We start from the raw sequence: 13,299 nt of genomic DNA on the forward strand, positions 1-13,299 counted from the left end.
AACTAGGAAACTCTTTTTTAGGTTGTATATATTTTTATCTATTATTATTGCATGTGTGCATGCATATATATGTACACACACACACACATATATATATATATACACACACACACATATATATGCAGAATATATTTGTAATACAAGTAGAAAAAGCCTTTAATAGAACCCAAAATTCATTTATGTCTCTACTTTTGTTAATTATAACCCTATAGTAGTTTGGTTTAAAGGAAGATCAAGAACTGGGAAAAACTATTAGGAATATCATAGCCAACTTAAGGGAAGTGGGGTTTCTCCATTATATAATGAAGTATCAACAACAATGCCTCCACTTCTTCATAGAACTGCACCCCAGAGGTGTTTCTATCAGTGAAATGATCAGTAACCATGCAGGCCTTGAGAAATACATCTCCAACTAGAAGCCTCTAGAGGCCCTCAGTCAACAGCTTTGGTCATGTACTACAGGATTAGACAGGGTCTATCAAATAAACCCCAAAATTTCACTTCAATAAACATGGTTTAACATACACTATGTTTTGCGGACTGTCAGTCATCTTTCTATCAAGACCAATCCCTTACCACAAATTCAAGTATTTAGAAAAAATCTGCTACTAAATGATAGGGAAAAAATGGAAAAGAAATCATTTTGATCTCTTGCTTCCAAACAGCCCCATTACCTATCCCACTCCCCCAAATCTCCTAATAAATTTGCTTTTTCTTAACTTTCAATTGCATTTTTACCAAACCTCTTAAGTCTAAACTAGCTCTTTACAATGAATGTTTTCCACAAGTAACACATTGAATAAGATCCATAAGTAATACATTTAATTTTTCTGTCATTTCTCATTGTTCTTGTTTTCTAGAGGCAGGTGAAGTCTGTCTTAAGTGTTTCAACTATTAAAACAATTACATAAAGCACACAAAATCACCCCCCCCAAACTCTAAATCTCTGCTCACTCTCATTCTTGTCTACTTATGTGGGCCTAACTGGGCCCACTAATACTAAATGATTCTCTTGTCTTCAAAGATTTCTCAGTAAAACCAACTGCCACTTTTTTTTTAACAAGATGAGAAACCATAACCAACTTTATTACTTAACTAAAGCTACCCAATCTTATCATACTAGTTATGAAACCTCCCCAGTCCAAATACCCTCACTGATAAGCTTCACCTCTAAATATTCTCTGACCAGAAACATCCTGCTGGGCTTGCTAGATAGGTTCATCTTTCTAAAAGAACTCAACCATCTGAAAGTGAGCTATCAGAAACTGAATGGATCTTCCACAAATGAAAAAAATGCCTGTTGCGAGTTCAAGAGATTGAAGGAGGGTGGGGGAGGCCTGAAAGAGGGGAACACGCCTCTGGAAAATAGCATGTATATATCCAGCCCAAGAAGGATGATTCACTGCTTACTGCACTAACTCCCAGCATCCACTTTGTTGACTCATTTAAAACAACAAGAAATTTCAAAAGACAGATAATATTAAATGAATAATCTATAACTTGATTGTGCATGTTTGGGTGATTTGCTTGGACAATGACCATAATTAGTTGCTTTAACTAAATTTCCAAACACAAACTTCTTCCCTACAAACATACTTGAAAACTGTAGCACAATGTTTTAGGCCTGTCATAAACAACCCAAACAGAACAAACCCCTCCAGATATCCTTCACCAGATCATTAATAACTGATACCACCTTTCACTTCATTACAAGATGGAGAATAATTACAGGCCACTTTTGGACTCAATGCATCTATCTGGTCTTATTGAAAATCCTCCACAGAAACTTTCTGGAATACAAAGTAACAAGCTCAATTTTCAAAGATAACTTGACAAACAAAAGGACTGCAACTGACTAGATAGACAAATGAACACTACTTTTTTTTTTTTAACAAGGCATTCATTTGCTTCTTTTCCACCTCTAGAAACTCAACACTAGAATCAGATCACTAAACTATGCAAAACTGAATAATAGACCTGAACCACTCATTTTATTTAATTTTTCCCCAATTAAATGTAAAAATGTGTAACATTTTTCAAAAAATAAAAGTCTCAAATTCTCTCCCTTCTTTTCCCCTACCCTCCTTTAAAATAGCAAGCAATCTCAAATAGATTTTACATGTGCAATAATGTAAAACTTTTCCAAATTAATCCTTTTGTAAAAGGAGACTCAAGTAGCAAAAAAATTAAGAAGTAAAATAAGTTTGCTTTGGTCTGGATTCAAACAACATTTTTTATTGTGAGTCCTTTAGGATAGTTTTGGATCACTGTATTGCTAAGAATAGCTACCTTTCACATTTGTTCATTGTAAGGTATTCTTGTCATTCACTATACAATGTTCTCTTGGTTCTGCTTATTTCACTCTGCTTCAATTCATGTAAATTTTTCCAGGTTTTTCTGTGCTACTTCTGCTTGTCATTTCTAACAGCACAATAATATTCCATTACAATTATATATTATAACTCACTCAGCCATTCCCCAATTGATGGGTATCCCCTCACTTTCCAAGTCTTCATCCCCCTAAAAAGAGCTGCTTTAAATATTTTTGTACAAATGGGTCCTTCCTCTTTTAGCTTTTTTTATCTCTTTGGGATACACACCTAGTAATGGTTTAAGCTGGGTGTCAAAGGATATGTAAATTGTTTTATAGTCCTTTGGGCTTAGGTACAAATTGCTCTCCTGAATTACTGAATTAGTCTCTCCCAACAATGCTCAATGTGTCCATATCCCTTCCGAGTTTTGTTATTTTTCTTTTCTGTCATAATAGCCAATCTGATAAGTGCTGAACCACCCACTTTTTAACCAGTGCAACTGGTTTTAAGGGTGGATAGCTCAGAAAGGATGAAACCAAAAATTTATCTCCATTATAAGACATCTATAAATCACTCTGATTACTAAGTAAACATATAACCGCCATAGATTTTAAGCTACAGAATCATACATTTGGAACTAGAAGGAATCTTAAAAGGGTTTTTTTAAGTCTATTCTCTGATCCATTTTATAGATGAGAAAATTGAGTACTGAAGACATTAAGTGACTTGTCCAGGGATACATGGCTAGTGTCTCAGGGAGGATTTTAACTTAGTTCTTTCTAACTCCAAGTCTAGACCATTCTATTCCCTATATGACATTACCTCCCTTTTCTCACTTCTGCATTACATCTAGGAATGAAGTATATATCTTCATCCCGGCTCCTGCAGATGATGTCATTTAGACCTCAGGATTCTCTCTTTTATAATGACTCCAAACCAAATCCAATGCTTCTTTGTCACTATTCCAGGGCTTCTTACATTACACTATGCTTAGAATAAGGGCAAATCTCTATTATGTGACCTCTCTAATCAAATGAAGCTTAAAAAGACAAATCTATTTATGGCATCCCAATTTACTCCCTAAATGATATCCAACTCCCTCCACCATTCTAAGGAAAGCTCCAATAAGAAATGTTATGTCCTAGCATTTTAAAGGTCAGCATGAAAAGATGCAAAATCAAGCTAAAAAAGGTAAGATAATGAAAAATTACCTTTGGACTAGAGAATCAGTTAAAATCTTTTTCCCCCTTTTTCTTTTCATATTGCTTAATTAAAACATGTAGCACTGGTGATGTTAAGCAATTGTTTTTATAATGTTTATTAGGTATATATCCCAAGGAGGTCAAAAACAGAGAAAAAAGTCCCATATACACCAAAATAACCATAATAGTACTGTTCATAGAAACAAAGTTAATACTTGACAATTGAGGAATGGCTAAACAAACTATAGTATGTGAACATAATGGAATATTAATGCAATGTAAGAAAAAATGTGAATACAGAGAAATATAAGATATATATATATGAACTGATATAGAGTGAAAAAAGAACAACCAGGAAAACAACATACAATGACAACCTAAACAGAAATCAACAAACAAATCTCTAATCATAATAACCAAGTTGGCCTTCGGGAAAAACGTTAGAAAATATGTCCCTCCCTTCCTTTTCAGAGATAGTAGACTATGAGAGAAGAACACTACGCATATATTGGCTCTGTGCTGATTTGTTAACAGCTTCCCCATCCCTTTTTTTCTTTTGTTTCAAAGGATAGCTCTTTGAGATAGGGAACTGGAAAGGATACACACTGTCAAAAAGTGACATCAAAACTACACACACACACACACACATATACATATATAAAAATTTTTTTTTTTTACCCTTGTACTTCGGTGTATTGTCTCATAGGTGGAAGATTGGCAAGGGTGGGCAATGGGGGTCAAGTGACTTGCCCAGGGTCACGCAGCTGGGAAGTGGCTGAGGCCGGGTTTGAACCTAGGACCTCCCGTCTCTAGGCCTGACTCTCACTCTACTGAGCTACCCAGCTGCCCCCACATATATAAATTTTAAAAGAAAATAAGTGAGTAAGTTTTCTTTTTTGCTTTGCAAGCAGAAATATAGGTACTAATAAACAAACTTACTTATTCAGCACTAACATGTATGCATAGCCTACTATTAAGTTCACTCATTTTCAGAAACTTCTCTATGGCTATCTCTATCTTTAATTATAATATAAATAAAGCATGGGGTAAATATATTAGAATGATATCCTAGCAAAGTCAATTTCCCTCAAAATGAGAGAATTCCATTTAGTGTCATGTTATGGGGTAAATTATTGAAAGTGAAGATAGGTACAATACATCTAAAGAATCAATATAGAATATAAAAAAACTTTTATATTGTTTAAATATCAAAAATTAAGTCTAAATTACCTCAAATAGACTGTAGATACATAGTATGCCTTTGATTTTTATGGATAAAAATGGAGAAGGGAACTCAGACTTATTACAACTGGACATTGTTTCTTTGCAATTTTCATAACACTGTTGATGCCACTCATAGTCACATCTCATTCTTCAAGAACTAAAGTCATAGATTTTGAAACAAGAATTGAACAGCAGCTCTGTAAGTCACAGATTAATTACTAGAGACTTCTGATAGACTGCAGATGGATGTTCTTGCCATCTTAATATTTTGGAGAGAGCCAAGACTTTGAACTTTCAAAGCAGCCAAAGCTATCGGTGTCTGTCACATTTTCTATGCTAAATTTGGCATCCCTCTTTTCCCAGTATTTATCTAGAGGGGTAGTCTCCCTTTAAAGGCTAATAGTTGTAATTTCAAAAGACTCTAGAAAATGGATAACTAACTTCATACATCTTACATTTTAAATCTAGAAATATATGCTAATACAAATTCAGTAGCTTCTGTCAGGGTATTTACACCTTCGTTTCTTTATATAGGTCCTGATATTTCTATAGTTCTTGATTTTAGGTTAAATCTCATCTCAAGTTTCATGCATTCTACAATAGGTATGAATATTTTCATTTAGTTGTCCTGGGGTGGGGGTGGGGTGAGTGGGGTTTATCTATTGACAAGTACTAGAATTTTCTTTATTCAGTCTTTGACACCTGACAAGTCCCTGAAGAAGAGAGGAAAATAGGCCTCTCCATGAGGCCTCCATCATTATCATCATCATCATCATCACTATCATCATTAACAACATTGCCAACATTTATATAGTGCCAACTACCTGCTTTACAAATTATTCTCATTTGGTCCTCACAACAACCTTGGGAAATAAGTGCTATTATTATCCTCATTTTACAAATGAGGAAACTTGAGGCAAATAAAGTGACTGGCTCAAGGTCACACAGATAGTGTCTGCAGCCAGATTTTGAACTCAAACTCTTCCTGATTTCAGACCTAGCACACTATCCAATGGACTTCCTAGTTGTTTCAATATCCACACAGCTCTCATTTTCATGTCTTAACCTTTCTCCACCAGAGAGCTTTCAATCAGTATTTTATCGTCTATCACTCCTGGAGGAGAGACTGGTGAGGCATCTCAACTTTCATCACCCTCTGTTTCTATTAAACACTCCTCAATGGGAACTGACTCTTCCCTTCTTGCTTTCTCATATAGACGAAAGATTAAGTAAAGAGCTTCATTATTCTAACACAGTAACACATACAAAAACTTACATTCATTTGTTTGGGTAGAATTATGGACTCCTAAAATGGCCAGTGGCTTTTGCACAAGATAAAAATCTATAATATAAGGCGAAAACTGCATCGAATAAAACAAATTAGCTTCATTCTTTTAACTGATTGACCAAATCAATCCTAAATTATCCTTGAAAATAAGGATGATCTTAACATCCATTATTATTTTGCCACACAATGTTTCTTGAAATGTTTATTATATTAGTATTAAGGTGGTCAAACTTAATATTTTTCTGACCCACATACAAATTAATTTACATAATTTTGCTGAAATGAAGCTCTTATTTACAACCAGTAAAACAAACAAACAAACTAGAATTTGCAGAGGTGGGAAGAGGAAGAAGGGATAGGAGGTGTTGGACATCTCTTAACTTTCCAAATTTGCATGAGATGACAATTCTAAAAAGAGAAAACAAAAACATCTGGTGTCACTATCAGCCTGAACACTAGGTGAATGAGCCACATGATGGGTATAATCCACAATTTTTTTAAAAACCTTACCTTTTGTTTTAGATTTGATACTAAATATATTGGTTCTAAGGTAGGACAGGAAGGGCAATTGTGGTTAAGTGACTTCCTTGGGGGTCACACAGCTAGGAAGTGTTTGAGGACACATTTGAATCCAGAACCTTCCATCTCCAGGCCTGGCTTTCCATCTACTGAGCCACCTAGGTGGGCTCCAATGTGACATATTTTTAGGAATATAAGGCAAAAATAATTTTTACTAATATTTCCTCCTTATGAAAATACTAACATTACACTTAATGTTAGATGATTATTACTAGTAGAGTTAAAGTCTTTTTATATTTTGGACTGATTCCAAAAAGATAAATGATATAAAACTGAAAATTGCTTTAGGAGTCAACTAAAGTTTGGCATTCCCTTACTTTTTTCACTCATTCATACTTATAAATACTGTTTTCAGTCATATTTCTTTGTAATTTGGCATGTGATACACATAACAAGCTCTTACTCAATGCTAACACATTCTTTTACATAGGGTCATACATTCACACTCAGTAATTCTACTCAAGTCTTGTTTTACCCTCCCTCTCTCCACCCCTCCACCCCTCCCTGCCTTTAAGTCTTATGGCATCTCCCTGCCCTGAAGTCTCACTCCATACTGTTGACTTAGTCATCCTCTCTCTCCCTTATGTCTTTTCATTTAAGACATACCTTCATACTTAAGTCAAATAAATATGAAGCCACCCTACCCTAGATGTGACCCCCCCCCCCCGCAGAAACGGGTACTCAGTGGCAATAGCCATTTCTCCTCTGTTATTACCAATGGCACCCAGAGACTAGAGGGGCTAGAGAAGAGATACAGTTAGAATGAGAAAGTGATCTTAGACAGGTAAAGAGACATGGGTAAATGAAATATGAAAAACAGAATACTAAGATGGGACCCAAATGCTTTTAGACATAGAAAAAATAAATCATGCATATGCATAAAAAATCTTGCCTTGGAGAAAGGTTAAACTTTCCTTAGTTCAGCAAAGAAAATATAGGTATTGAGAAAATAAAACAGTTAATCTCAATCCAGATTACCTTCACGACTAATTCCTGGAAGCAGCTGAGTTAAGGGTTTGTGTGGCTCAGTCATATCATTTTTTATGTAAACTGGGATTACACTGAGAAGCTCCTGACGATCTTCCTCATGTACAACAGGAATAGATTCTAAAATCAGCTGCATCTGTTCAAGTTCATGTGCACCTGAATAAGAAATAACAAGTAAAACACATATAAAAACAACCTAAGAAGCCAAAAAATGCCAAAAATTGTGGTTTTCCCTCCTTCAAATGACTTTGTATCAATGTTATTTATCTGTATACAATATGTAATTCTAAAGAGAATAAAAAATAGCTCCTTGAGACAGGAAATGTCAGAATCAGATTTAAAATTGAAAGGAACCTTAAAAGATCATCATGATCTAATCCTTCCTTCAACCCCTTTTCAACAAATGAAGAAATCCAGATTAAGTGATTGGCTCAAGGTCACATACACACTAAGTAATAGAGTCAGGATGCAGTGAAGTGCTCCTACTCCAGATACCAGATTCTACTGTATCATATTGCCTTTTCCGCTATTTCAGTTTTTTTGCTTTTGTAGCCCCAGAATCTAGCAGTCTTACACATATCAGACTCTTAAAAAAATGTTTAATTGAACACAAATTATATTACCTATTATAATTTCCATTCTATTCCGTAACTTGTACCAAATGACATTTATATTTAACTGAACAGTACATTTTATTAGGTTTACAAATAATGCCCACTTTTCACCACCTAACAATATCATAATCCTCTCAACTGTTGGGCTCCAAGGCAGAAGAATGGTAAGGGCTACACAGTGGGAGTTAAGTGATTTGCCCTGGGTCACATAGCTAAGAAGTGGCTGAGGCCAAATTTGAATCTAGGACCTATCTCTAGGCATAACTCATTATACACTGAACTACCTAGGTGCTCTTTAGATCAAATCACTGAGACCATTTACATTTATATTTGTTTCTGTTGTAGAATGTGTAGAGCCATTACATCTATTTTATAGGACTTGGAGCAAAATTTTACTTTTAAATCAGAACTACCATTTTTGCTTTATGATAGTATTGGTTTTGGCATATGAGAGCTAGAAGGGATCTTCAGGTTCCATCTATTCCAATATCCTCAGTACTGAAAGATGAAGGGATTCACATGGTCAGCAATGAGGGAGCCTAAACTAGAAATTCCAAAACCTGCCTCCTGCCTCCCAGGCCAAATTCTTCTCTGAGCCTTGCCACTTCCTACAAATAATTACATGATTCCAAGTCCTTGGGCAGATATACTCTCCAAATAAAATGTTCATTGCTGCAGAGAAAGAGGATGAGATTTAATTTTGCACTTTGGGATGTGATTAGCAAGAATGCTTTGGGATGAAAAACAAAGTCTGCTTGTTATTTGGCTCCATTTCTTGCAGTTTAAATTTTTTTTAACTTGAAATTTCCTATCATGATCACATTTTATGGATGAATCTTTAAGATATTTATCAGGAAAAGTGTATTATTAATATAATATTGTTATTATTATTAATAAGATTAATAATAAGTATTCATGGGGGCAGCTGGGTGGCTCAGTAGATTGAGAGCCAGGCCTAGAGACAGGAGGTCCTAGGTTCAAATCTGGCCTCAGACACTTCCTAGCTGTGTGACCCTGAACAAGTCACTTGACCCCCATTGCCTAGCCCTTTGCCACTCTTCTGCCTTGGAGCTAATACACAGTATTGACTCTTAAGATGGAAGGTAGGGGCTCTTAAAAATAAATATTCATGCTAAAAAGGATTTTTTTTAAAACCCTTACCTTCTATCTTGTGTATACTGTGTATTGGCTCCAAGGCAAAAGAGTGCTAAGGGCTAGGCAATGAGGGTCAAGTGACTTGCCCAGGGTCACCCAGCTGGGAAGTGTCTGAAGCCAGATTTGAACCTAGGACCTCCTGTCTCTAGGCCTGGCTCTCAATCCACTGAGCTACCCAGCTGCCCCCTAAAAAGGATTTCAAAATAGTATACTTATGCTTTCCTTAACACTCACTCTACTATCTCATCAAAAGCTAAACTTTCTCTAGAACAGATTCCTTCTCACTCACATACTGACTTTACCCAAAAAGAGTAAAAAATGAAGAGAAAAGTCTAAAGGTCAAATGTGTAGCAAAGGCATGAGGAACTAGGATCATACCATTTCCTTCCTCAAAAACCTTTATAATCCTCCCTGTTTTCTACTTTATCTAACCTAAACTCTTCATTGCTTTTCAAGATCCTTGATAACCTTGTGAAACTTGTCCAAATTTTATTTTTCACATGATCTCCTAATCTGAATGTTTTACTGATTGCTACATAAAAATCTGTGTTTATTCTTAATTCTATTTATCCTACCTGGAACAATTTTACCACTCTTTACCTATCTAAATCCTACCCATTCTATGAATCCAAAGCTCCAGCCCTACTGGCCCATAAAACCTTCCCTGAGCACTCTAGTCCTCACTGACCTCTCCTATTAAAAAACAACTCTACCACATTTACATTCAAAACCACAATTTAGCATTTAATTTTACTCAGCCTTAGGGAATTAATGTTTAATATATTAACCTTACCTTCACAAGTAGAGTAGTTGTTGGTAGGGATTACACCATCTTCTGCTTCTCTAACTACAGATCACCTAGAATAACTGTCTTACAGGTAAGCTGGACTTGATTAAAATCCTTGAGGTCACCATTTTTGCCAGAATCCCACCAAACATAATGCCCACGATATAGCAAGCACTCAATAAAAATTTGCTTTTTTAAATTTCAAAAGGTCACAATAGCCACCAAATTATAGCGGTTCAAGTGGTGAAGACTATTGGAGACCAAAGGGAAAAATAGCTGGATTTTAAGCAGTTGCAGCAGATAAGTAAAGGACACCCGTAGCAAGGACCAAAAGTAACAAAGCTGTGTAATACAGTGACAGACAGGTGGATGATAACAACACAGGACCTTACTGACCTTGAAAATGAACTGCATTTTTAAGGAAACATAGAGAGAATATATAAAAGAATACTATAAGGGGGCAGCTGGGTAGCTCAGTGGATTGAGAGCCAGGCCTAGAGACAGGAGGTCCTAGGTTCAAATCCGGCCTCAGACACTTCCCAGCTTTGTGACTCTGGGCAAGTCACTTGACCTCCATTGCCTACCCTTACCACTCTTCTGTCTTGGAGCCAATATGCAGTATTGACTCCAAGAAGGAAGGTAAGGGTTTAAAAAAAAAAGAATACTATAAAATTAAAATAAGTTCAAGTAAAAAGAGGGTTTGTACAATAATGCAAATAAGGTAAAGGCTATCAACTTTCTACTATTAAAAACACCACTCATCTCTGGATTTAAAATTCTTCACTCCATAGTAAGTTACTTGTACATAAATTGTTTTTCCTTGACCAATGAAAAATTACTGCTCTGACATTTTCTGTGCATGTACATGTATATAAAAAGAAATTCCAACCTGCAAAGAGGGTTTTCCCAGTCAGCATTTCAGCAAAGATGCATCCTGCAGCCCACATATCAATGGCTTTAGTATAGTTATTAGGAGAAAGTAAAAGTCGTGGAGATCTGTACCATTTAGTAACCAATCCTTCAGAAAGATGACCCTAAAAAAAGTAGAAAGCATACTTTCATAATGTTACTTTAGCAAAAGACAACAAATAAATCTAACCTAAAGAATATTGAAATCTAAAACAAAAATCAATGTGGAATTTCAAAACTATACCTTTTTTGGAGGGCAAAAGCTATATTTTGGGTATCAACTCTTTTATGGTACTATCTCTTAATTTTCATAACAGAAAAGATCTAACTACAATATGCAAAATGTAGATTTCATATGAAGTTTATTAATCAAAAATGTAATAGAAATCAGATGTATTAACTTATCCAGCAATCCTAAAATGTTTAAATCATCAAAGCCTTAGGAGAAAAGGCCATGTTCCTAGAATTTAGGCCTATATTTTTATAGAAAACAAAAGGATGACTTGTAATCAATACATTTAATTTTTTGGCTGCTGTACTTAAATGAAGCTCTATTACATATTCAAAAAGATTAAGTTGTTGTCCTTTACAAGTTCATATTTATATATACAAGTTTAATTCACTTTTTGTAACAATTATGTGTTCAAAATCATATGCACAGGAATTGAAGCATTTTAATTGCAACAGGGGAACTTAAGATTTAAAGGAATCCTGTTGTGAATCAAAATTTTTAAATTCAACTTTATGTAAAAAAAACCACAATCAGTGACAATCTTTCAATGAAGGGGGCACAGGAATGCTTGTTTATGCTTCTATAGACAAGAAATTTGCTTTAGGAAAAATACTTCAAGTTGGATAATACAAAGAACTTAAATGATCATCAGGATGATAAACATTGGAAGAAAACAGGCTACTAGGGGATCCCAGAATATCTCCAGGGTTGAAGACCTTCAAGAATACACAACTATGTGTCCTAAATTATTAAGTTATTCTTGACTTGCCTTAAAATTGAGGGTATTCAGCTTGATATTGCTTGAGATTTTTCTAAGGCCTATGATTCCATATTGAGAGGCAGTGTGGTACAATGGATAGAGAAAAAGACTCCAATCTAGAAGAAATGGGTTGAAATCCTGCCACTAATGCATACTGTTTGTATGACTCTGGGCACAAGTCACTTAATTTCTCAGTGCCCCAGGCAACTCTTTAAAAAAAAAATTAGTAGTTATATATGGCTAATATGGAAATATGTTTTATTTGACTACACATATGTAATCTATACCAAATTGTTTCCCTTCTCAAGAAAGGAGGGAGAGCTCAAAATTTTAAAAAACAAATGTTAAATTGTTTTTACTTGTAAACTAAAGAGAAAAGAAGTGCTAATCTTGTTGGTAAAGGGAGTTCCTTAAATAGGAGTTCTCTATAACAAAGAAATCAAAGAAGAGTAAGAATAATGTTTCTATCACTTTTTCCCTTTGTTCTATTCATTTGAACAGAAGGTAACTAAATAGATGTAACTGAATGTCACTTATACTCTTGAAAAATCTGACACCATTCATTCTCAATTATCCTCTACTGTCCTCAACAAATGAAAAAGTACTTTTAGATGGGATTAATTGCTATGGTTGTGTGTGTGTGTGTGTGTGTAGTAAAAGAAATTCCTCAGTTAGCATTTTGGCAAAGATGTATCCTATAGTCCACATGTCAATGTAACAAGAAATGGGGATAATTACACATAAATAGCAGAGGCAAAACCTTATTTTTCTGACCACCTTCACCAAAACAAAATTAATAAAGTAATGTAGCAGGAATTCCTATTTTGTTTCATTTCCTCTTTCCACCCTTTAGAGAAGTTATTAACATAATGAATAAAATAACCAAAAATGCCAGTATTTAGAAAGAGAAGTAAAAGGTCAAGGCAAGCTACCTAACTACATACACACTTGGGATGACAATAAAGATCCCAATGTAAATAGCCTTCATTTCTATTTCCCTATCCAAAAAAATTAGGATAGCTCCTAACTTACCAATCCAACAGGGTTGTATTATAAGTAAAAAGATCTATGGAAATTGTTTTAAGCTTGTTAGGAAAGAGCCACAGAGAATAAACTTTCTCTTCTCAGATTCCAGAAAGTAGATCTGAATATTCTCATTTTCTCTCTCTCTCTCTCTCTCTCTCTCTCGCACATACATACATACACACACACACACACACACACACACACACACACACACACACACACAC

General features: G+C 35.1%; 1 protein-coding gene across 1 annotated transcript in view; it reads right to left on the reverse strand.

Annotated features, from left to right (window-relative positions):
- MAPK6 (mitogen-activated protein kinase 6) overlaps window positions 1-13,299 on the reverse strand; it is a 31,296-nt gene that overhangs the window by 17,313 nt on the left and 684 nt on the right. Inside the window, exons 2-3 of the mRNA XM_044665163.1 lie at window positions 11,038-11,182; window positions 7,584-7,748 (exon numbers count right to left, since the gene is read on the reverse strand). Of these exons, the coding sequence (XP_044521098.1) occupies window positions 7,584-7,748; window positions 11,038-11,182 (310 nt within the window). The remainder of the gene's footprint in view (window positions 1-7,583; window positions 7,749-11,037; window positions 11,183-13,299) is intronic.

Source organism: Gracilinanus agilis, chromosome 2 (assembly GCF_016433145.1).
Source record: "Gracilinanus agilis isolate LMUSP501 chromosome 2, AgileGrace, whole genome shotgun sequence".
NCBI classification, from domain to species: Eukaryota; Metazoa; Chordata; class Mammalia; order Didelphimorphia; family Didelphidae; genus Gracilinanus; species Gracilinanus agilis.